Here is a 25,147-nt window from a genome sequence, read left to right as displayed (position 1 = left end):
TGAGTCCTGCCGCCGCTAGCTGAGTGTCCCTTTATTTCCTGTAAGCAGTGGGGGCAGAGAAAAGGCCTCTCCACACCCCTGCATGACTCTGCACTGGTGCCAGGAAGCAGATGAGACTGATGTGCACAGTGGTGAAAGCTTGAGGTTTGCCTCTGTCTGCAGAGGGCCCTGACACCCCTGCCTCTGTTCCTCCCCTTCTCCCAGCCTCTCGGGTGCCCATGGAGGGTTGGGTGTCCTGTTGCTCCCCCTGCCTCCTAGCTGGCAGCCCTACTGGGAAAGCAGTTGGCCTTCCTCCTGGCCTTGTTTTAATTTTTCTCTTTTTAAAAATACAGACAGTGAACTATTAGGTGCCCCACCTCCTGCAAGATTTAGGCAATTCTTCCTTCCTAATCCAGCACAAACGTGACTTCAGTTACCATGAGGTAGATGCAGATGGAGCAGTACCAGCCTTATAAGCTGTAGCTCATAGCCTGTTTGGGGGCTACTGGGATGCCTGTCATTCATTGACATAGTTGATTGTTCTTTTCTAAATTTAATTTTAAAAGGTATACAACCTGCTAGTCAGAGGCCACAGTTGCTGTCAGTCCCCATCACTGACCCCCTTTCTTAGACTACCCGCCTTGAACTGGCTTTTTGGAGAAGGCGGCCGAATCGTTTGACCCAGATAAAAACCACCTATTGTTAGTCGCCCACCTTTGCTTTATAGGGAGCTATCAACTGCCCCTTGGGAGTCATAGAGATGATCTACTTGAAATGGGCAGGAAAAAATAGTTCTTCAGCTTGCACTATGTGGTTGGAATGGCTTCCTTTCAGAACTAAAATTCTGTATGATTTGTGTTCACCATATCCGAGTGTCCCCGTCTTACTTGATCCAATGGTGTTCTGTATTTCCTACTCTAGTACTCTCTCGGTGGTAAGGGGAGAGGACAGGGAGGAGCCGGAGGACAGGCGTACCCCATCTCCTTATCTGCTCCCGGGGTGACGGGGGAGCAGTTACTGCCTGGCTCTCCTCTTACAGGGATGTAGATCAGGTGACAAGCCACAGCAAGGCACTGCCTGTTGCTCCTGAGAGCCTCTGGCTTGTGAGGGGAGAGTGGTCGGCTGTGTCACAGCTCAAACTCTCATGGAGAGGCAGTTTCTAAAAACTAAGGGTCACTACACCTTAGCTGGCCTGTGCGTTCAGTTACTCTAAACAGTTCTCCCCCCCCCCCCCCCACTTTCTTTTGAGACCTTGAGGCAAGGTCTTTCTCTGCAGTCCTGGTCCGGGAACTTTCTGTGTAGTCCAGACTAGCCCCAGACTCAGAGCTCTTCCTGCCTCCCCCTCCCAGGTGCAGATTAAAGATCTGTGCCCCTGTGCCTGGTTCATTGGCATTCAGTTGCTTAAGGATATCTTTCTCTTCCATACGGAGATGATGTGCCAGGTCATCCTTGAAAAGAATCTTGGGGCTGTGAGGATGGCTGTGCAGTCAGGCCAGCACACCCGAGTAGAGAACGAGAATGACTTGCCCTTTAACTTCCACACATGTACAAAGGCACGTGTGCATGCGTGTGTGTGCTGGTGTGTGTGTGTGTGTGTGTGTGTGAGAGAGAGAGAGAGAGAGAGAGAGAGAGAGAGAGAGAGAGAGAGAGAGAGAGAGAGAGACCCCTATGGGCCAGCAAAATGATTCAGCACTGGTGACCTTAATGAGTTGTTGGTTAATGCTTTATTAACCCTGCTAAATACTGTAAATTCTTAGTGTGACATTTGTTACACCTTTTACATATTTTAGCAAGAATCATAGACTTGGAAAGATGCTAGCATCATATATTACTGTTATCCATGATGCAGTAATTTATGAGATTAAGTCCCTTTAAAATGGTCAGTTTAACTATTACTATAGCATATTTGTCCTGTAGGTGGAGTCTCAAATCCTGAGACATCTAACAGAATATATGACCTGGAGAGCTTTGTCAGGGAAGGGGAACAATAAGCATAGCAAAGATGGGGATTCACAAGTGGATGCACAGTGGTGGCGTGTGTGTGGATGAGAGCCACAGGGCAGACAGCATGTCCAGTGGCGTGTGTGTGGACAGAGAGCCACGGGGCAGACAGCATGTCCAGTGGCGGTGTGTGGACAGAGAGCCACGGGGCAGACAGCATGTCCAGTGGCGGTGTGTGGATGGAGGTCCACGGGACGGACAGCGTGTCCAGTGGCGGTGTGTGGATGGAGGTCCACGGGGCGGACAGCGTGTCCAGTGGCGGTGTGTGGATGGAGGTCCATGGGGCGGACAGCATGTCCAGTGGCGGTGTGTGGATGGAGGTCCACGGGGCGGACAGCATGTCCAGTGTTTGTGCTTGTCTAGACATCACAGGAAAGAGAGAACGGAAGCGTGGATTGATGAGGTGAAGTGGACCAGGCTCTGTCTTGGAGGAGATGTGGGTGAATTATGTTTAAGGGCAGGGAAGCTAAAGGCTTGGGGACTGTTTTTTATATGACGTAAGTAAGAGGCTTTGGAAATGAGGGAATAGATGGGAAATAAGCACAGTAAGTTTTAAGAAAAATGGCAGTCTTAGAAATAGGTGCTTTACAAAGTGACAGAGGCATTTCACCAAGACAGTAAGCTCGCAGGGCAGTGCTGGTCGTGGCTTTATTGGGATGAGGTTTATCATACCACTGTCCCCAGTAGCTCTCAGATTTTCTGCTCAAGTATGGAAAAGGCGAGAGGTTTAGCTCAGAGCTTCTATTTTGGGAGTTTTGAGAAGGTGACTGCCCCCTCCTAGTTCTGTTTCGGTAAACATAAACAGTGTCCAGGGAAGGCTGCAGCCAAAGCCGTGTGCTATGGTTTGCAGTTTCTGTGAAGTGCTTGTAAAGCTGGGTTGGCGAGTTCAGGGGCTCAGCTCTCCCATACTCTACTATTGAGTATTATTTTGGTGCCTTAAAAAAAATCAACCTGAAAATCCTTGAAAGATTTTTGCTTTCAGTTCTTTGTGGGAAACTGCAACATCCTTTTTATTAGAATGGAATGAAGATGTTAACACTTAAAGTGTATAGCCATCAGCATAAGGAGCTGCAGAGTGGTCATGGTCGGAGTCTCTGTCTGGAGTAGTAGCCTTCTGACCTTGCACGTCTTACTAACATGGCCTCTCCTCTTTCTTTTCTAGGAAATAGTCTAGTAAGTTTAACCTTTCATTTATTTAGTCTTCATGGATTGATTGAGTACTTCCATTTAGATATGGTGAAACTCCGTCGTTTTTTAGGTAAGTGATTGTAGCCCATTTAAAAATAAGATTGTACAAGAACTTGTGTAGCCAGAACAAACTATTGAGTTTGTTCATACTCTCATACAAGCCTGGAGCTCAATACCACATAGCTACGTTTGGGTCAGTGACAGACAGCATGTGTGACAGGCCACACAGCAACTGGCCTTGCAGCTGTGTCCTTTTCTGCTTGCTCCCTACTGTGGCATGGTATTGAAGTGCCTGTGACTGGCTGATCTGAAGTGACTCTCTTAGAATGTCTTAGACAGTTTGAGTTGGTAGCCACATGGAAAGTATCTGTGGGTTCTTCGTGATGACCGCTTTTCAGTACTTGGATGTCCCTCTTGGCTGGTAAAAATTTAGTCCTTTTTTTTTGTGTGTGTGTATGCAGTTATGATTCAAGAAGATTACCACAGTCAAAATCCTTACCACAATGCAGTCCATGCTGCGGATGTTACTCAGGCCATGCACTGTTACCTAAAGGAACCTAAGGTAAGCAGCGGCGCTGACTTTAGGTGAAAGTTGCTAGATAATTAATTTCTTTGGACTTACATTTCCATAAGCTGGTGGTTCATTCAGCTCAAATTCAGAAGTTTCTCCCATAAGAGTGAGATCAAACGATTGGTGTGGCGGTGAGAGGAAGAACTAGAGAGTTGGCCCAGACTTCTCAGAAGCCTGGCTCTGTGTGAGTGCTGACATCTGGCTGAGTTCCTCGTGGGCTCTGTTCAGTACAGATGCAGTTTGGTTTTCTAGTATCCTCCCTGTGGGGTTGTTGGACCTGCCAAGGCAGCGCCTGGGACCGTGGGCATAGGCCTGAGAGAGTGCTCTTCTGTCTGCTCTGGAGGCGTGCACGCCCACTTGAGAGCGGTGCTTAGACACGGTTCTTGTCCCCGGCGGCCCACAGAAGAGCCTGACTTTAAGGCACGCATAGTGACTCACAGCGGTGAACCCCAGCGCTTCAGAGGCTGCGGCAGCAGGATTGCCAGGGGCTTTAGGCCAGACTGAAGTGCACAGCAGCTTCCTCTTGCCCCAGCCTGTCAGGAGCTGGTATCTGCTGAGCAGTGTTCCTTACGTTGTACGTTTACTCATGTCGTAAGTGGCGTGCTGGCTGCTTGTGACAGAAGTGTTAGTGGCATAGAAATTTTGACCTGAAAAGAAAAAGGAGAAAGAAGAAAGTTTGACCTGAAAGATCAGTTGTAGATCATGTTATTGTTTAATGTAGAAGATACATAATGTCAGACTGCTGGGGCGGGTGCTGCTATTTCACATTAAAATGGTGATGGCCGTTGCGGTACCCGTTACAGAGGACAGTGTACTGCCAGCAAACAGCAGACCCTCACTGAAGGATGCCCCTCCTCGCTAGCTTTCTGTTTTGTTGGAAAGGGCCTGGAAGCTAGTCCTACAGGTGGATGCAAGTGAAATCCGACTTTCATAGGCTTTAAACGATTTGTAGTTTCTTGTCCATAGAGCTCAGATATTACTGGAATCAGTAGCCATTCAGTAACATTTGTCTTTCTAAAAATCCCTCTAGCCAGGTGGGGTGGTTCACGTGTCTAAGTACTTGGGAGGCTGACTCAGAAGGACAGAAAGTTCAAGGTTATATCAATACACTCTAAACAGTTGTGTCTGGAGGCACAGCGATCTTCCACTAGCACCTTAACACCAGCCTAGACTCACCTGGGGTGAGGAAACCTCAAACGCAGATTGTCCAAATCAGATTGGCCTGCGGTCAGATGTAGGAGGATCTCCCCCAATATAGGTGGTGCCATCCCTAGGCATGTAGGCCTGCGCTGTGTTCTTCTTAGAGGTCCTGGGCAAACCAGTAAGCAGCATCCCTCTGGGACTCCTGCTTCAGCTCCCATTGACGGTGTGTTGTGACCAACTTCCCCTCCAGATTCCCTGGGGTTAGTGTTCAGCACAGTAGTGGGATGAAGACTAGGCCAGCTGGGGAGATAGTTCAGTGGGCCAAAGGGCTTGGCACACAAGCACAAGGACCTGGGTTTGAATCCTCGAACCTCTGTAGGAGTTAGATGCACAGCATCCGTGTGCTAGAGAGTGTCTGTAATCCCTGCACTCCTGCAGAGGCGGGAAGCAGGGAAGTCCTTGGAGCGGCAGGCAGCTGTCCTGGCTTGTGCTGTGGGAAGACAGAGAGACCTAGGTCTCAGTTGAAGTTAGGTGAGCGAGAGCAACACTTTGAGGTTGTCCTCAGATTTCCACAGCATGCCGTAGCAAGTACTCGCACAACATTTGCACACGCATTTACACGCACACATACCACCCACATGCACACATGTGCACACAGTATCAAATTACTTATATTTGTTACAAAGTTCTCTTTCTAGTAAAAGTTTTAAACAGAAAAATTTTTAATCATTTTCCCTCTTTAAGTATATGACTTGCTTTTATGTTTTCCCTACAGACTTCACTGTTATTATTGTGCATTTGTGTGGGGAACGAGCATGAGCATGCCAGTTTTGAGTGTAGAGGAGAAAGGACAACGTTTAGGAGGTAGATCTTTCCTTTCAAGGATTTCTAGGCATCGGCCTGAGGCAACTGTTCTCACACACCGGGCTACCCTCAACCCTTCCACAGGGTTTTAAAAACTTTGCTTCTTTGCATGTTTCATCTTTTACCTGAGACTGTAAAGTTCTGTCTTTTGCAGTAAATCTGAGTTACCATTTTTTCCCCAGGAAAGTTCTTCTCTGTTATTTTACCACCTCTACTCTTATCACAAGAATAGAATACTTTACTATGTTGCTTAATAAAGACATACCACTACATTTATAACCTCATGCCATTCATAAATTCGGTGTTCGTTACGCGTATACTCCCATGTCCATTCATAAATTCGGTGTTCATTACGTGTATACTCCCATGTCCATTCATAAATTCGGTGTTCATTACGTGTATACTCCCATGTCCATTCATAAATTTGGTGTTCATTACGTGTATACTCCCATGCCCATTCATTTATGTGTCACAGGAGAGACTGCTTGATTTACAGTCTCCTTCTATTCATCTTTATTAGTGCTTCTAAAAGTTTGCTTTTAGGGCTGGGGATGTACATCGTTTGGGAGAATGCTAGCTTAGCCTGCTGGAAAGCCATAGGTTCAATCCTAAACAGCTCAGAAAACTGGGTATGATAATGCACATACGTAACCCCAGCATTCTGAAGGGAGAGGGCAGGAGGATCAGAAGTTCAGGGTCATTCTTAGACACTTAGTGAGTTCAAGGCCAGCCGTGGCTATCAAAGTGCAGAGAAGTACCATGGACTTCTCAACCATAAATAGGACAGTTATATCATATCCTTTCTGTACATGACTCAGGGACCATAGAGAAAGAGGGTGAGCCAGGGGTCAGAAGGGCCTGGGCGGATAGTCTTCTGGATATAACAGGACTGCTGCCCTCCTGAACTTAGAGCAGCCATGTTTTCCTTCCCAGGACCCACATAAGATCAAGTCAGCATGCTTGGGGAGGCACGTCAGGGGAGGTGCTGTCCCTAGCAGAAGAGCTGTTGACAGTTGATGACTCTTGGGCAGGGAAAATCAGTTCCCTCTAAGGGTGTGGGCCCTGTAGGTTGACTGTACTGCAGTGGACAGCCCCACGCCCATGAGTATATGAGCAGCTCAAATTAGATATTGGTGGACTCATTTTTTTTTTTTTTTAAGAGAACACGAAGTTTGTAGGGAAGTGAGATCTGGGAGGCAGTAAAGGCAGGAGTCGAGTGAGTATAATCAACTCACATTGCATACAGGCATAAAATTCTCAAAGAATTAATGAATATATTATGCTTTTAAGTTTGATTTTTAAACATTGCATTTTCTGGGAAGGAAGTCATTTTCATTACTAACTTTACCATATTTATTGAGCTCGTGCATGCACTAACTTGTAAAATACAAAGAGAAATCGTATATATTCTCTATCTAGAAACCTCCCAGGGCTGCTGTGGTGATCACTGGGTAAAAGTGCTGCTGTCACGGCCAGTCTCTGGACAGCAGAAGGAAAACATCTCCTCCTGAGATGTTTTCTCTGGCCTTCATACACATGGCATGGCATGGGTTCCCCACCCCAATAGTAAATCAGAATCTCCAGACACTCTAGCTTCCTAGATGCACACACTCAGTGGCATGTGACTGGCGTGGGAAGGAAATAGCCCAATTTGAATCTGAATCTATTTATTATCTCACTGATATTTGTAATGGTCTCCTCTCTTTCATATGCTAGCATTATCAGTGATTGCTGCTCAGAAATTTTCCCTGTTAGGTTACAAGGTTATAGAAGCTGAAGGAACAAATAATCCTAAAGTGAGTCTGGATAAAAATGTGTTCAGATGAGCGCAGCCGTGGCAGGGCTCGTAAAGGACTGTGGGCACACATGTGCCCTTTGCCAGGGCTGAAGGAGAGGGCAGGGGATGGGTCACAGACAATGTGGGTTCTGGAGTTGGGCCTTACAGAACGAGTACAAGTTTTCCAGAAAGGGCTGCCTCATGAGAGCTGGTGACACTCAAGGTGACTACTTCTAATAATAAACTTTGACTGTGGTTATTTGTTGTTTAAGTTTGGTGATAATTACTAAGAGTAATATTATATTTCTATCAATGAAATTTGTTTTCTGGCATGACTTCACTGTCCTGAATGTGGCCATCCCTCCATAGGATGAAAATAAACAAGCCTGTTTGTCAGTTTAGGGTCATTGTTTCTGAGGAGGAGTGTTCCTGTCTTAGCTGTTTTTAGTTGTGTGGTAAAAGCGAGGCCGTATCAGGATAGACTGTCCATCAGGCAGTACATCATGGACCACAGCCTGCAGTACACCGTGGACTACAGCCTGCAGTACACCGTGCATCACAGCCTGCAGTACACCATGCATCACAGTGTGCAGTACACCATGCATCACGGCGTGCACTACACCATGTACCACAGCATACAGTACACTGTGCATCACAGCCTGCAGTACACCATGCATCACAGCCTGCAGTACACTGTGCACCACAACCTGCAGTACACCATGCATCACGGCATGCAGTACACCGTGCATCACAGCCTGCAGTACACTGTGCACCACAGCCTGCAGTACACCATGCATCACAGCCTGCAGTACACTGTGCACCACAACCTGCAGTACACCATGCATCACGGCGTGCAGTACACCATGCATCACAGCTTGCAGAACACCATGCATCACAGCACGCAGGCTGCACTGTCCCATAAGCCATTACCTGGCAGGCTCTTGATGGCACTAAGGAGCAGTCCACCCAAAGGAGCGACAGGCAGTGAGGAGATTCCCCCCCCCCCTTACTGGCTCCTAGTGGTAGAAAGAGTATATTTCAGGTGTGTTTGTGATTAATTATTCTTTTGTTACACTTTAGCTTGCCAATTCTGTAACTCCTTGGGATATCTTGCTGAGCTTAATTGCAGCTGCCACTCATGATCTGGATCACCCAGGTGTTAATCAGCCTTTCCTTATTAAAACCAACCATTATTTGGCAACTTTATACAAGGTTAGTACAGTCTCATTGAGAATTAATTTGGTTTTTTTTTGTTTGTTTTGTTTTGATTTGGTATGGGCTTAAAACCCAGCACTGAGGAGAGAGACAGGATCCCTTGAGCTCGCTAGCTGACCAGCTAACCGATGAGGTGCAGGCCAGCAAGAGACCGCCTCAGGAAACAATGTGGACGGCTCCTGAGGAGCGGCATCCAAGGCTGCCCACTGGCCTCGACACACACGTATATGTGCACGCTGCTCACAGCACAGATACACTCACCCGCCCACAAATAAACACTCGCACAAATAAAGTGATAATGCTTTAATACTTTGCATTCCATGCTGTTCAGTGTTGGAAGGAGGTGAAGGTAGTGGAAGTCAATCTCCAAAGATTGTTGAAGCTTTAACCAAGCTAATATTGCTGACAGATGCTTTCTATGCTCAGAAATGACTGTTGGGTAACAGAGAACCCTTTTCCTAGAATACCTCAGTCCTGGAAAACCACCACTGGAGATCGGCAGTGGGCTTGTTGAGAGAATCTGGTTTGTTCTCACATTTGCCATTGGAGAGCAGGTAAGGTGGATCAAAATTGGTCATTCGGCTAGTTTATAAAGGATTGAGAATTATGTTATTATTCAGGTGTTCCATAGTTTTCAGTTTTTGTTAAAGTAAATGTATCTTTTTTAAAATTGTCAAAATTGTGGAGCTGAAGCAAGGGCTCAGCAGTTAAGAGAATTTGCTGTTCTTGGAGAGGAGCTGCTCAGCCGCCAGCAGCCACACGGTGCCTCAGACATCCACGCCCAGCACATACACGAGTGTGGGCCAAACGCTCATGCACTCAGAGTCCAAAGAAAGCTACACAAGCCTGTTGTGTAGTCATTGGAATTCCGCTGGCCGTTTACCTTACAGAAGATACTCCGTCTCTTTGAGGACTGTGACCTCCACGCACTGCGGTCCAGGGTTTTACTTTTCATGCTTTGCTGACAGAGGCGTCAGCTCTGTACTTGAAAGATGGCACAGGAAGTAGGCACTGAATAACCAGACCCTCCAGACCTCAGAACACCTTCGAACCCAACGCAACAATAAGTATCCAAGGCCCTGTGCCACAGATGTCCAGTCTTAGCCCCGCCTGTGGAGCTGTCGGGCAAAAGAATGACGGAGAATAGCTTAGAAAACTAGTTTAATACTAAACATGCCGTTCTAGTAGCCTAACAAACACAGCAGTGTCAGTCAGTCCCACATGATAGTGGTGGCAAAAACAACTCATACCCTATCGGTGTGGTCTTTTATACTTTTGTCACTTCGTTTTAAATATTCAGTATTAGTTTTTAACCTATTTTCTAAATGTGTGTTTGGGCACAGGTGTGCCTTAGTGCACACGCGTGCAGAGGCCTGAGACTGCTTTCAGCGGTCATTTGTCTCCTTCCTCTGGGGTCCCCAGGGTGAACTCAGGTCACTGAGCTTGGGAGGCAAGTGCTATTCCCATTGAGCCATCTCGCTGGCCTTGCTGAGGGCTCTTTTTTAACGCAGAGATACACTTACTGTAACCCTGTAAGGACAATTTTTTTTTAAAAGTGTCTTTCTCTTGTATCCATGAGGCAGTTTTTAAAATGACACAGTGTATCTATCTGTTTTAACACATTACATTTCCCTCCAGAAAATTCGAATATACTTATATAGATGATTGAGTTTGTGCATGGGAACTTTGCCTGCATGTAAATCCATTCACCACTGCATGTGTGAATATGTTCCTGGTGCCTGAGAGCCAGGAGAGAGAGGGACTCCCCGAAACTGCAGTTACTATATGGGTAGTATACATAAAAGCTGGGAATCAACCCAAGTCCTCTGGAAGAAGAGTTTGCGTGTTGATCACTAAACATCTCTCTCTTGATTCAACTACTGAGTAGAATTTTATCAGGATTTTATTAAGCAGCTCTCCCAAAGTGTCTCAGTGGACAGTTGAATGTGCTAGCGTTTCCTCTATATCGTCTGACTTTTAGGTCCTGGGCACCAAAAGATAAGACAGAGTCGTTTGCTGTACACACAGGGATTTCTAAGAAAATTCTCCAGAAGTTTCTCAATCAGCATTCGAGTGTTACACTGACCGTTTCCCCTTTTAAGTAGATAACTGCACTTTGGCTGACAGAATAAAGTAACCCCTTTGAAATCCTTGCATAGTGATAGTTCCCTGTAAACTCTCAGTTTTACTTTTGATTATTTTAATAGGTTTTTAATGCATTCTTCACAACACTTTTTTATATATCAAGTTTAAAGCAACTGGCAGGTATTTTAGGATTTTGTAAAGCTTTCTGAATATTTAAGCTGAAGGGAGAAAATAAATAGAAAGTACTGTCTCCTTTATCATTTCTCTAACTCCAGGCAGCAGATGGAGACCCAGATAGGTGCTTTGATACTAGCCACAGACATCAGCCGGCAGAACGAGTACCTGTCATTGTTTAGATCTCACCTGGACAGAGGTGACTTACACCTTGACGATGGCAGACATAGGCATTTGGTTCTACAGGTAAAGTCCGAGCTGCAAAGATTCTGTTTCCAGGGTAAATCATGGGAGGGACTGGTAGAGCAAAAATGATACATTGTAGCAGCCTGTTTTCTCAGGGTGGGTTGTAAGGAAAGAGAAGCTCCTCAGTTAGCAAGCTCCCTTCCAGAAGGACATGCTTTGGTACTTTTCATATCCGAGGTTTCCAAGGAAGAGTGAAGAAGGGCACCAGTCAACAGTGGCTGTTTATTCTGATGAATTCTCACATGCAAGGGGGAGGCAGTAGATGGTCTCTCTGGGTTTGTCGATACTTTGATCCAGTCATTGTGCCTCCTTGGGACTGCCAAGGGTAGTTCCAGTTCAGCATCCTGACCAGCAGTCTGCACAGATAATTGGTAGATGGCTGGCAGCGTGAAGTTAATATGACAGGATGAGTTGTCCTTCACAGGACTTTCCTGTTGGCTGACTTCCGTTTTTATTTGGTTCTTGACCCCGAGCACACTAAGCGCATGCCCTACCCTGAGCTACAAGCCCCGGTGCTCTCTCTCTTTGGCGTTCTTCCCACTGTTGGGGTAGAATATATTGAAGCTTGGTGCGGCTCAAGTCTTGTACCTTAACACGGCTTTACTGTTTTGTTTGCTAGATGGCCTTGAAATGCGCTGACATCTGTAACCCCTGTCGGAACTGGGAGCTAAGCAAGCAGTGGAGTGAAAAAGTGACGGAGGAATTCTTCCACCAAGGCAGGTTACAGTGCTGTGTGGGGCAAAGCAGAACCCAGCCATCTGTAAGAGCCGCACTGTAGATGCTTTATGTTGTTAACACTATTCGTGGTTGATGTGTGCATAGCCAGTAACACACGGAGCATATTTGGGAACTAAGTGACGCTGTGTACTCATGACTGTACAGAAAGTAGGCGGGAAATCTGACCCTGCGGTTACCCCATCCCTTCACCTTTGTGGAGCGCAGGACCATGTGGGCATGCGAGGCATGTTTGAAAATACTGACAGAATTAGTCATGGGGGAACACCTACGGGAAATACTTCATTTGGTCCACTGAAATGGTGACATCAGCTTGGCAAGCTTTGTGCGTGTCACTAACTGTTCACTCCCCTCGTGAGGACTGTGTGGTGTTCTCCAGGAAATTCAGACAGTGAAGGTACTCCTAATAGAGTTATACAGCACAGCTGCTCCATCCTGACATGGCTCTCTCTTTTTTCATTTATAGGAGATATAGAAAAGAAGCACCATTTGGGTGTGAGTCCGCTTTGCGACCGTCAGACTGAGTCTGTTGCCGACATCCAGATTGGTAACTATGCATAACTTGTTGCAACTCGTTTTTTAAAAAAATCCATTTATTTTGATTTTGTTAAGACTAGACTAGAAAATTTTTCAATACAAAGGATTCTTAACCATTTGAGGAAATCTTAACCATTGTCCCTTGTTGACAATTTTACTCTTTCCTCTTTTGGTTGAGGAGGAAATAAATACCATGGAGGCTTGGCTTGTTTCTTGCCAGCTTTTCTTAAATTATCTCATCTATCTTTGACCTCAGGACTTTTCTTTCTCTATTCCTGTATACCTTTTTTTCCTTCTTATTTCGTGTCTGGCTGCGTAACTAGGTGGCTGGCCCCTGAAGTTCCCCTCCTTCCTTTCTCGTTCCCAGATCTTTCTCTCCCCGAGTTCTCCTCATATTTATCCTCCCTGCCTATTCTTGCTCCTGCCTCACTATTGGCCGTTCAGTTCCTTATTAGGACCATCAGGTGTTTCAGACAGGCACCATCACACAGCTTCACAGAGTTAAACAACATAAACAAAAGTAACACACCTTAAATAATATTCCCCAACATTCCCTTTCTCTGCTCCGCCAGCCCCTCCTGTCGGCCTCAACTGTCACTTCCTCCAAAGCCATCTCGCTGTCTCCAGGCAGCCAGTCCCCTCAGTCAGGCTCCCAGAGTGTGCACATGTGTCACACATGCAATCTTTGCTCTTGACTCTGTTGTCCCACAGCCACCAGACCTAGAGGTGGGAGGCACTTTAGAATTAATGGTGGAGGGAACTGTGTACTGGAAAGATTGGCATTGCAGACCCTGGGAAGGGCGGCCTGAGGCTGAGTGTATTGTGTGGGGCTGTGAAGGTCAGAGAGCTGGTGGGAGGACACTCAAGAGCTGGGGTTGGGAGACTGAAGACAGTGACGTGTGTTGATGAACATCAGGACAAGCACAGGCAGCGTGCAGCGGAAGGCTGCAGCAGCGGCAGAGCTGCGGTACCTGCGCCGTGAGTACAAAGCATCTTCTTGTAGGGCGGAGAAGCTGCCGACATAAAGTTAGAGATGCAGAAAACAGGCCCAGCTTGCAGGAGTGCATGGTGCTGAGCCTGTGGGGCTAAGGCTGATAGATGTTTTTCTCTTAGTGGAGCTAATGAGACAATTAATAGATCTGCCATCTTGATTTTCAAGGGTTCTCAAGTTCAAAGAACAGATGAAATACAGGGAAAGGGAATTGCAGGCTAGGTGGATGGGTAGTCCAGGTAGCTCCCTGAAGGTCCTTTTGCCTGAGGAAATTCCTCTCTGGTTTAACGGAAGGACTTCATGGCTCAGGCTGCTCTTCTGGGCTGTGTTCCAAGCAGCCACATCAGGTGGCTCATACATAACTCCCTCTTCTGGCCTCTGCCTCTAAGAGCACTCAAACACATATGAAAAACACAGCACACACACATGAATAAAACATGAATTGTGATTTTATAATCTCACCATTTTCAGAATGAAGGAGGAAGGGTCAGAAGTTGAAGGTCATCTTAGCTATATAGTGGGCTGTGTGACTCAAACCCAGTGTTAGAAGAGAACCAGCTCCTGCAAGCTGCCCTCTGACGCCCGCATTCTCACTCTAATCATTAAAAAACAAAAGACAAAACAAAACAAAAAACTAGTTTCAGGATTTTTAGACTGACCGCTTCTTCTCAGGAGTTGACACTGTAAATACTAATCCATGCCAGATGTAATATTCCATCTCTGAGGAAGTGATGCTGCCACCTCTTGGCTTGCACTTGTCTCATGGCCAATATCCCGAGTTGTGTTCTGTACTGGTGCCCTTAGCGCTGACATGACCACCACATACGGCCACCACATACCTCAGCTTAGGTAGGATGTGTTTGTTCGGCTGAGAGGTCGCAAAGGCCAGATGAGGTTGGCCAGCTCACCTCTGGTTAGAGCACCACCGAGTTACTTAGGAAATCCAGATTGGTAAATGACATGTGCTCACACCCAGACCCTGGTAATACTAGAGTGTGCCTGAAGAACATTAAAACTCTAGATGTTTTGAAGATCAATTCAAGACATCTCCTAATGGCTTTTCCCCTCTGTTTCTGAAGGGTTTATGACCTACCTGGTGGAGCCGTTATTTACAGAGTGGGCCAGGTTTTCGGATACAAGGCTGTCACAGACAATGCTCGGACACGTGGGGCTGAATAAAGCCAGCTGGAAGGGACTGCAGAGACAACAGCCCGGCAGCGAGGATGCGAATGCTGCCTTTCAGTTGAACTCACAGTTATTAACTCAGGAAAATCGGTTATCCTAACCCTGAACCAGTGGGACAAGCTCCCTCCTGCAAGATTGTGGAAATGTGAAAGGGGTCTTGAGGTGAAAAATGGTTTCCAAGGAAATGATGCCAGCATTATTTATTATTGAGGTTTCTTCTGTTGGATCATTTGGGCCCACTTTTTAATAAGACCCGAATACACAGCAATATGCATCTGGCTTTTGTGTGAAACCTTGAATATACAAAGCTCAGCAGGTGAACCAGAAAGGAAGATTTGCTACACGTTCCCAAGGCGTGTATCCTTCAAGCCCCGAAACTTGAACTGAATCTCAGCAGAATCTCGATCTGACCTGCCCGCTTCCACAGAGCATCTGCCCCTTCCACTATGTTCTCTCTGAGAAAACAGAAATGTGAAGCGCCCAGCCTCTGCTGCCTCTGGCAAGACTCAATGTTTACAAACCAACTCTGAAATACTGGTTCTAAATTGCCTTGGAGCATGATTGTGAAGGAACCACTGAGACATTCACAGCTCCAGCTGGAGACTGCAGCTCTCAGGTGGTTTGCCCTTTTCTTCTTTGGAAGCCCTCAGAGCCTCCCGTTCCTTCACTGTTTTGTCTTTTGCGCTGGAGAGGGAGCGTTGGTCACAGAGCACCAGGCACTTCACTCCAGTGCTGTTTGGCAATGCAGATTTTTAACTTTAGTTTTTCCTCTGGGGCGGGAGGGCCGGAACACCAGGACCCAGCTGTGTCCTGACTCTGAAGACACTGCATGTTGTTTTCACTACTGTACACGTGACCTGCACATGCAAGGAAAAGGTGGAATGTCTAACACACCATAATCAGCTCAGGGTATTTGCCGATCTGAAATAAAGTGGGATGGGGAAGTGTGTCCTTCAGACCAAGGGAACTACAGTCCCTTTCGCTGCAGTGCGTGAGAGGTATGTTGTGTGACTGCGTGTGTGTGTATACGTGCATGTTTGTGCATGTCTGGCTGTGCATGTTCTGTCCATCCGTGTGGGAAAGGATTGGAAATGTAAGTTTTTATTTATTGTTCGAGAATGTGACCTAGTGAGCAGCCACACTTGGGGAGGGAAGTAGGCGAAGCTGTAAGATTGCTCCAGGTGCCTTCAACTATGCACAAAGCTAAGTGACCAAACTTCTCGTTTTGATTTGAAAAGTGCATTGTTTCTTGTCCCTCCCTCTGATGAAACGTTACGCTTTGGTGGGCCTTTTGATGTGAATACATGTTTTCTAGGATAAAATTTAAGGACTAATTTTAGACAAAACATTCCACTTTTGTAATTTGTTTTCAATGATTTTATGTACAGCAAGCACAACTGTAATCTAGTTTAAGAGAAACGGTGCTTTCTTTAGTTAATTTGTATTTCCCTGTTACTGTAAAGACTGTTTATTATGTTTACAGTTGCAACAGCCATCTTGGGAGGAAGCTTGAGTGTAAAGCCATTTGTAAAAGGCTTTGCCATACTCATTTAAACATGTGCCTGTTGCTGTTAACTTTTGATGAATAAAAATTGGTCTTTTCTCCTTTTTATCTTTGCATTTTACCTCACCTCTCAATCCTTTGGAAACCATGCGCTGATTTACTAACTAGGTGGCCAGTCAGCTGGTGGCTCGTCCATTCACTCATGAGTGTTTTGCAGTCTCAGCTGTGTGCAGACACCGTCCTCTGGCTTCTGATACTCTCGGCACCCTCCAAGTGTGGCAAGGCCTGGTTCAGTTTCATCAGTCTTGCCTAGTATGGATGGTGCTTGACTTCATAGCATTTTGTTCCCACCGTTGGGAGCTGCCTAAGAAATCACTCACTGGAAAGGGCAAAAGGTACCAGTTGTATTTATCGGCCTTTCTAAAGCAGCATTGACTCTTCTTTTTGACACAGGGTCTCCCTAGTCTCAGATGGCCTGTTAACAATGTAGACACCTGGCCTCAAACTCACACGGATCTCCCCACTTCTGTCTCCTGGGATTTAAGGTGTGTGACACCATTCCCCCTGCCAGTTAAAAGAGTGGTCTTTTGACATCCCCAGGCCTAGTTCACTAGGACAGATTTTAAGGCCGGACATTTCTGTCCTTACTCTCTAGAAGAAAGTGTAAGCTTTACAGAACCCACTTGAGTGACTTCCCTGTTGTCTACACAGAGATGGAACTTCAGTAGTCTTATATTCAAAATATTTTATTTAAGCATATGATAATTTTTAAAGATACTTTCTTTACCTTTTTATTTTTTGAAGTGGGTGTTGTTTGAAATTCAGTTTATGTTTTAAACACATCTCAACTTAGACAAGCCTCATTTCAAGTGGTCCATGCCCACATTTGGCTCTGTTAGTCAGTGTAGGTACCGGATAAGTTCTTTCCTGAAGAAAGCCACTGGCCACTCATTCAGTGGCAGCAGCGTGATGGCTATTTGGCTGTCCAGGGTCTGACGAAATTCCTGTACACTCACGAGAAACCCCCCTTAAGTTCACAACAGCTGATATTGTAAATAACAGTCTTGGTACTTTATTTCGCAATGAGAAATGTAACTACCAATCATTCTCTCCCTTTAGGCAAATCTCCTTGGGAAGCCAAATTAGGAGCAGCTGGTTTACTCAGTGAGCAAGGATTCTGAGCAAGGGACGCGTTTCCTCATGCACCCATCTCCCTGTGGGGATACCTGCTGATATCCTGATATCCATAGCTGTGGACTGGGGTACCCTCTCCCCTCGGATGCTCTAGGGGCTCTGCCACAGTTGTTTCTACACGGTAGTTTGACTGGTAACTCTGGTAGACCTGTTACTTCCTTCAGCCCTTTCTCTGCTGAGCTTGCTCGGGCAGTGGCACTGCCTGGGGTGGCAGTTGACTTCCGCCCTGATTATGCTGGTCTTTGACAAGGTGTAGCTTTCCTCTCTCCAGCTTCTCAAAGGGAAACTAGGTGATGCTCCCGGATCTTCTTAGAGCTGTGTGGGAATTACCTGCCACCCTCCTGCTTCTTTGACATTCGAATCACATTTTTTTTAAATAAATAAATAAGCAAATACATAGTGCAAAATTCATGACATTTCAAGAGAAATTGGATACTTCAAAGAATTTTTGAGGATGTAGCAGCCATTTGGGAGTCTGGGCCCAGTGCTGAAGAGGGGGTAGGTGAGAAAATTTTAACAAGTCCTACCCAAACCACAAATCTGGTTCCTCATTAATATTTGTACTTTAAACGTAATGGTTTGTAACAAGGCTCTTTGTATTTTTTTTAAAAAAAAAATCAAAATTCTCTATTTTTGTCCTTTGTGAACCTAGAAAAAAATCCCCTATACCTGAGGTATAGGTTAGAGGTGCTAGTGATTCCTTTATGGTTCAGAAATGGTCTTTTTCCATAATGCTTTTTGATGTTTGTTTCCTACTTAAGACCTAAAAATCATACTGCTTTAAAAGGAACGTGCAAAAACTAGTTAGCCCATCTCCAGTGTGTATTTGCAACGTAAGCTGCACTGGAGATTTGGTCTGCAGCCATGCCTAAAGAACCTGCGTGGCATTGGGAGGACCCCACATGGGCTGCATGGCGCAGGGTGTATGTGAACTGGGCTTCGGTAAACAGTACTGTGTAATGTACCCTTAGCTGGAGCGGTTTGGTAGTGCTGAAGTTGTGTAGTAGGTGATGCCTGGTTCCTGTTGTGTGTAGAACATGGTGCTGGGTGTTAGCGGTTTGAAAGCATCAAAAGTCACAAGCCAGGGTCTCAATGCGATGGCTTCCAGAGCTGTGCATGAAGGGGACACTGGAGTCTTGCTTGAGAGACGGGCGTGAGGATCAAACTAGCAGCGTTCGGATCTCTAAATACCGAAATCACTCGCCATTCAAATTTGATTGAAGAATACAGTTTTAAGTATTCAAAATGAGTAAAATACTGACTTTATCAATTACATTTTAAACTTTGATGCCTAAGCTTTGTAAGTTACCCTGGGCTCCATCTTTAGGATCTGGTAGGATGAATGAGGAAAGAGAAATGCCAGTATTTTCAATATTCAGCTTCTTGTTGGCTCTGAACTTAGAACTGAAACCTGCAGACTTAGTCATTTACGGGTCTTAGTTGATTCGGTCGTCTCTGGTAATATTCCATCCTGTCTTTAAGCCCTGTCTTCCGCTCGTGTGTGTGTGCGTGTCTGTGTGTGTAATAAATTTGAAATATTTTTTCACTGTTTGAACATGTCATAAAAATTTCAGAAAACTGTAATTAATGTATCACAGTTTTTTATCTTATCTAAAATTTATAAAAATTATAAAGTTTTAAGGAAACATCGAAGTCTGCCTGTTGGTTTTCTTCAGGTGCGGAAGCACAAGACAGCTCACGACTGGAAACAAGTATGATCAGGAGCCAGGATGGCTGGTCCAGGAGGGACTTCTTTCCCACCCGACTCGCTAACGTAGTTAATCATCACGTGGCCATTGGAAGAACGGGCTAATTTTCTTACTTTGAGAAGAACACTGATCCTATTGTGAGGTCTCCATCCCCGTTCTCTAGTCAGCCTTGCATTTATGAACTCCTCCAAGTTCCTAGGTGTTGGGACACAGCCCAGTTGCAGCGCTCGTCTCCATGCAGAAGGCTCTCCCTCTGTTCATGTTAAAGTGAACATTAACAGAAACTGGATTTTCCATCTGAGAAGGGGCTAAGTTTTTCTATTATAGTGGACACATCAGTTCAGGTAACTGGGGCTCTAGACAGATTTGTGTGTTTATAAAGTGGAGACCACTTTATAAAGCTGATCTTCAGGAGACATGGAATGGAATTCGGCTGTCCTGGGAGCTTCCCCTTGCTGTTGGTTCCTGTTTCTTCCCTCTGCCTCAGTTTCTCCTTAGGAAGCAAGTTTATGTAGTGTGGTTTTTAGGAGTGGTGTCCACAGCATGGCAGACCTAGATTTAAGTCTTTCAAGAGGTACCTAATCTTTTGAGTGGTTTCCTGGCCTCTAAAATATTTACTTCATAAAGCCAAATGGATAGTAAGTGCTAAGCGAATGGCTGCTAACCCCCCTCCTCCGGACACCCTGAAGATGTTAAGTGCCACATATCCTCACGGTTTCCATTCAGATTTCTGGAAGAAGTCTGAATATAATGGCTGGCTTAGTCAGTTGCCCGTGTTCTGTGTATCAGGGAGGGCAGAAGACATGAACCATCCATCTGGTTAACGTGACCCTAATTCTGTTACACACATACCTGTGTGCTCTGTCGTCAACTTCAGTATTCCGGAAAGACTAACTGTACGTGATGCCTTTTTCCTCTTAAGATACTGGTTTCTGATATAAAATCCCCTTGGACATCACCTTTTACTCTTTCATAAAAAACATCTGGTCAATAGACAGGCTGGCCACTGGGCAACAAAGACAGACACGTTACACCTTAGGTAAAACCTTGTGAGAAGTGGCCTTTGTCCTTAAATTAAGGCTTTTCACCATGAAGTAACCAGGGCGCCCCTACCATAACCACTTGGTTTGAAATAGAAAGTGCTCTCTAGCCTTTGCCCTGAAAACATTAAAGCACCCACGTTCTGCTCTAAGCAGGACGGGCTGTTTACTGCTGCAAGAGGCTAGAGAATCTACTAAGACAGAGTTTGAGAACTTGTAGCTAGAAGAACATCCTTAGTCCTGGAGTGAAATACTGACGGCTTCCTCCGGAAAAGTACAAGATGCTGGGTCCTTACTTTGCTATGGTATTTTTGTTTTTCTATTTGTTGTTAAGGTACCACTAAGACCAGTGAAGTGCTGGCCCACTTACAGGATTCCCTGGGAGTGTCCAAGAAGAACCAAGGAACAAACTCAAGAGAGGAGCTCAGAATGATTTATACTACTAAAAGTATAAACTTCATTTTTGAGACAAGGGTCTCAATGGCTTAAGAATAAATTCACTTGTCCACAGTTGTGGTGGCTTCAAGTCCAGTGCTCTGACTCACATTTCTATCTCTGTGAAACTGTCACTACAACACCATCAGATACAAAGTTCATCTACTTGAAGAATTCCTTCCTTAGCTGTATGTTGTTTTCCGTCAGGCCTCCAGTCTAAGAGGAAAAGTGAATGAGAGACGGCACAGCTCATTAAGGAAAGTAGTGCTGATTACAAATGCATTAGAAGTTATCCTAATACCTACAGAGGGGATGAGGGAAGGAAAGAGAAGGGAGGTAAACGTACAAATAGATGATAGTGTAGTCAAAAGAAAAACTCAACAGCTTGCTTTATTTTAAAATAATAACTTTCATATATTGGAATGCTAACCAAATTCAATACTGATATAAATTTCTTAGGTCAAAATATGTGGTCAGACGAATTTTCTGAATCTCATAAAAGACAGTTTTCAAACCATAGAAAACATTTAGAAACAAAATACATCAATAACATACCACATTTTAAACTAAATAAACTATGAAAAATAGTTCAATCTTTGTTAAAGATTTAGAACACATTTTCAATAACTTAAAATACCTATCTACCCTTCCCATCTCTTAATTCTCCTGGGAAGAACAACTAATCGCTACACTTAAATAATACAGAGATTTACTCATGGTAAGAGATTCTGATATTAAAGACAGTTGAACTTATTGGAAACAAAAATCATGAAAACTTATTAAGTACTTTAAATTATAACAAGTCCTTTCAAGCCCTAGATAATAAAGGCAGTTTTCGACTTTATAACGCCTACGATTATCTGCATAATGTAATCAATCGGCTGACCAATGATAAATAGCTGAAAGGTTTTTATGCACCTAGTCAGTAATGTTTCATTAAAAAGAATATTTTGACCAATACTTAAAATTTATCAATTTAGTTATGCTGATGTTTTGTATGCTGGCTAGTTCTATGTGAGCTTGACACAAGTTAGAGTCATCTGAGAGGAGGGAACCGAAACTAAGAAATTGCCTCCATAAGACCCAGCTGTAAGGCATTTTCTTAATTAGTGATTGATGATGGAGGGCCCAGCCCATTGTTGGTGGGGTCACCCCTGGGCTAGTGGTCCTGGGTTCCCTAAGAAACAAGCCATGGGGAGCAAGCCAGTAAGCAGCACCCCTCCATTGACTTCACATCAGCTCCTACTTCAGGAGCCTGCACTGCGTGCGTTCCCGCCCTCACTGCTTTTGATGACGAACTATTACATGGAACTGTGAGGGAAACAAACCCTTTCCTTCCCAAGTTGCTTCTGTGGTCATGGTGTTTCATCATGTCAATAGTAAACTTGGACAACTTAATTTAGCTACAAATCATCTTTTTGAGGTCACTCATTAAACTGAAAAGAAAGATGGTACATTCTGGCTTTTATTTAAAAAGTGATTTAATTCAATAATTGGATTTGTTACTACCTGAGAAGTACACTGACTTCCCAGGATTGGGTGGCAATGAGGCTGAAGCAGCCTTCCAGGCCCTCAGTTCCCTCTAACAGAAAGCAATCCGGAAACTCAGCAGTAAACATCTGCTGGTGCTCATGTAAACTCAGCTCCAGGAGGAAAGAAACAGTGAGAACATATGTAAATCCTATTCGAAGCATTCCCATCTCCAACACTGTCCTCTAATAACAGGGTACAGCAGCTCTTCCCTCGCTGACCAGTAAACTCAAAATGAAGATAACAGGATCCTCACTGATACAATTCCTTGTGAGTTTTTACATACTGTTCTATATACAAATGTGTGCATATAAAACATTTGCACAGGTATTAGTGTTAAGAATTGAGAATGAACAGCAACATCCACACATGGCATGTCTGTACTCTGAGACCCTACAAATATTAAAACCTATTAAAAACATGTCATAATACATGTGTGTTAAGGAAAGCTTCAGAACTGGCCATCTCCTAAGAGCCAAACCAACCTCTGGAGCTTTCACTACCTCTCACTCCTCTAATTAGGCTAAGAAGGAGACCAATGAATACTACACCTCCAGGAATTTACTAAATACCGGTGTTTCTACCAGCCAGACTCAGCTCTGCAAGCCAACAGGTGAACCAGGAGTCTTTCTGAACTTATTGTCCATTAGGAGTCCGGAACATTTTCAATTAAAGCCTTCATTTTCCCTGTAGACTTCAATATATGCGGACCAAACTGGAGGGGGAAAAAAAAGCATGAAGAAATAGGTCAGCAGGTACCTTCATGCACAGCCCGGGCAGGAGGAGTCGGCACGGAGCGGTCAGCTTTGTCTCTGAGACCTGGCACACACCTTCCACGGCCGTCTCAGATCTCCAGGAAAACTCAGAGGGTGCAGGGGGGAAAAGGATCCCCTTGTATTTTGAGTAAATCTTTACAATTTGAATACAAACACTACACAGTGCCATAATGAAATTTCTATTAGATTAAATTTCACAGAAGCCTGCAGGGAAATTCAGAGTAGACTTTGCTAAGTTTTGGGTTTCTGAACAACTTTTACAGTGAGAAACACAAAGATGTCCTTGCAGAACACAGGGCACAACCACTTCGGTCACACCACACAGAGGTGGACATAGTGAGACCAGGGTTTAGCCAGCCTTGCTACATCCCAAGTTTAAGGACAGTCTGGATCTCGTGTCTCAGACAGAAACAAAAGCTACCTTTCCCCACCCAGCCAGTTCCACTCTCCATATAGGTGGAGAACAGGACCTAGCACATCATGCAGGAGATGGGTGCCCTTTATCCACCACCTAATATGCCAATACTCACCAGGGCTGGCTCTGAGGTGGCCTCCGATTCTGGCTTTTGAATTCCTCTCTCAGCTTCACCCTGGCTATTGTGTCGATACCGATAAGCAAACTTCTTTTTCAGAGCCTCTGCTATGAGGGCAGCAGGGTCAGTAGCATCCACTGGCCTAGGCTTTACATCTTTCTCCGACCTTTGAGAAGGGAGCAGAAACCAAAGGTAATATGGGAATGTCCCTCACAGGTCTTCTGTGGATGGCAGCTACTTGGTGACATAGCCACTCTTAGCAGGAGGGCGTGCTAGGCTCCTGATAAGGAGCCAGGGCCTCCAGGAGAGGGGGCACAGTATGCCTTCACTGGATACATGTGGGCTAGTGAGATGGCTCAGCAAGTAAAGGTGCCTACCACCGTGGTAGAAGACGTGAATTCAAGCCCCAGGACTCATATGGAAGGCAAGAACCAACTCCCACAAGCTGTCTTCTGACCTCCCCATACACATATGGAACCTTTTCTTAAAATAGGTAATCTTTCTTAAAGAAACAAGTTTACGGCCAGGGGGTGATGACGTAGCCTTAGTCCCAACATTCCGGGAGGCAGAGGCAGGCGTATCTCTGAGAGTTCAAGGCCAGCCTGGTCTAGAGGATGATACTTTGTGGAATTGAGAAGCCTGCCTAATGCACAGCCTTTGCCTGCCCTTGGCTGTACTGTCTGGAGGAGCTGTTGGAGCAGCTAACCTTCCTTGAAGGAAAGATGGCTCTACAGAGCAGAGGGGGATGCAAGGACGAAGGCAAGCCCTCACCTCTTGACTGACCGCAGCTTCACATTGTTCATGTCTTTCAGGATCTCTAGCATATTCGGCATATCAGGCGGCTTCGGGTGGCTCTTAGCCAGAGTCTTCCCAGCATTGAGTCTTTGCTCTCTTCGCTCTTTAATCAGATCAACAGCAGACATGCTTTGGTGGAACATTGATGGAGGGGGAGGAGGGGGTGGGGGTGGAGGAGGGGGAGGAGGTGGTGGTGCTACAGTAGAATCTAAGTGACCTACAGAAGAAACAAAGAAACAAACTTAATCTTTCTGGTAACAGGCAAGAAAACATCACTTTTTAAAAGCAAAACTATGTAACAGACTTCTGTATTCCTAAAAGCAATATCCTTTAAAAGAATCTCAGTTCTGTAAGGAAAATGCTGTTCAGTTACTCAGAAATGTCTGAATCTGAGCTACGACTCCACTGAACTCAAACTTACCCAATGGAAACATTCCATTCAAATAAAGGTGTTTTTGAGATTTTAGATGTATCTGTTTGTGACACACAGCATGATCACTCACAGCAAAGAAACACAAAGCAGTCTTTACTCCAAAACATTTGTCCTCAATACACCACTGGACAATTCAGAAAGTATCATGAAAGCTTGCATCATATTAGCTGTGTCCTTTGGTACATGCCTATAATCCCAGCACTCAGAACACAGCAGGACGATCACACCACTTCAAGGCCAACATGATCTGGATAATAAACTCCAGGCCAGTTGGAGAGTCAGAGGGAAACCTTGTCCCACAAAACAGTGTTACACTTAATTTTTAAACAAAAAAGTAATGAGGTATTAAAGAAACTCAAAGTTAGCTTTCTCTGCTGCAGAACTACTGAGGAGGCTTGGGGGCAACAGTTATGTGTTGAGAATTTTACTGGGAGTGTTCCGATTACAACTAAGACATCTCAACAAACTCCAACCATCTCCTACTTGTAGTTTTCCTTGTCTACCAGC

The 25,147-nt window shown here is 45.1% G+C and overlaps 2 protein-coding genes and 1 long non-coding RNA gene across 8 annotated transcripts in view; 1 reads left to right on the top strand and 2 right to left on the bottom strand.

Moving 5' to 3' along the window:
* The window catches only part of Pde7a (phosphodiesterase 7A), a 92,684-nt gene extending 73,642 nt beyond the window's left edge, over positions 1-19,042 (top strand). For 2 of the 4 annotated variants that reach the window (XM_087897223.1, XM_048420554.3), the window contains exons 6-13: positions 3,143-3,238; positions 3,630-3,730; positions 8,604-8,735; positions 9,201-9,292; positions 11,099-11,243; positions 11,863-11,959; positions 12,445-12,525; positions 14,586-16,301. In XM_087897223.1, the coding sequence (XP_087753349.1) occupies positions 3,143-3,238; positions 3,630-3,730; positions 8,604-8,735; positions 9,201-9,292; positions 11,099-11,243; positions 11,863-11,959; positions 12,445-12,525; positions 14,586-14,791 (950 nt within the window). In that variant the 3' untranslated portion in view covers positions 14,792-16,301. Of the gene's footprint in view, positions 1-3,142; positions 3,239-3,629; positions 3,731-8,603; positions 8,736-9,200; positions 9,293-11,098; positions 11,244-11,862; positions 11,960-12,444; positions 12,526-14,585; positions 16,302-16,648; positions 16,741-17,314 lie in introns of those variants that run through there. The other 2 variants (XR_015735127.1, XR_015735126.1) reach the window with 2 other exon arrangements.
* On the bottom strand, positions 3,628-6,793 carry LOC148119585 (uncharacterized). Its single transcript, XR_015735128.1, has 2 exons — positions 4,916-6,793; positions 3,628-4,386 (listed from the first exon to the last, which is right to left on the bottom strand). It is a non-coding gene; the product is annotated as an uncharacterized LOC148119585 (long non-coding RNA).
* Positions 19,043-20,932: 1,890 nt separating the features above from the next.
* Mtfr1 (mitochondrial fission regulator 1) overlaps positions 20,933-25,147 on the bottom strand; it is a 30,550-nt gene continuing 26,335 nt past the window's right edge. For all 3 annotated transcript variants that reach the window (XM_048420555.3, XM_048420556.3, XM_048420557.3), the window contains 3 exons: positions 24,184-24,424; positions 23,410-23,578; positions 20,933-22,818 (listed from right to left, as the gene is read on the bottom strand). In XM_048420555.3, the coding sequence (XP_048276512.1) occupies positions 22,750-22,818; positions 23,410-23,578; positions 24,184-24,424 (479 nt within the window). In that variant the 3' untranslated portion in view covers positions 20,933-22,749. The remainder of the gene's footprint in view (positions 22,819-23,409; positions 23,579-24,183; positions 24,425-25,147) is intronic.

This window comes from Myodes glareolus, chromosome 16, assembly GCF_982192425.1.
Source record: "Myodes glareolus chromosome 16, mMyoGla1.1, whole genome shotgun sequence".
Lineage (NCBI taxonomy): Eukaryota > Metazoa > Chordata > Mammalia > Rodentia > Cricetidae > Myodes > Myodes glareolus.
The sequence above is the reverse complement of the archived record's forward strand: the minus strand, read 5'-3'. Positions and strand labels throughout refer to the sequence as shown.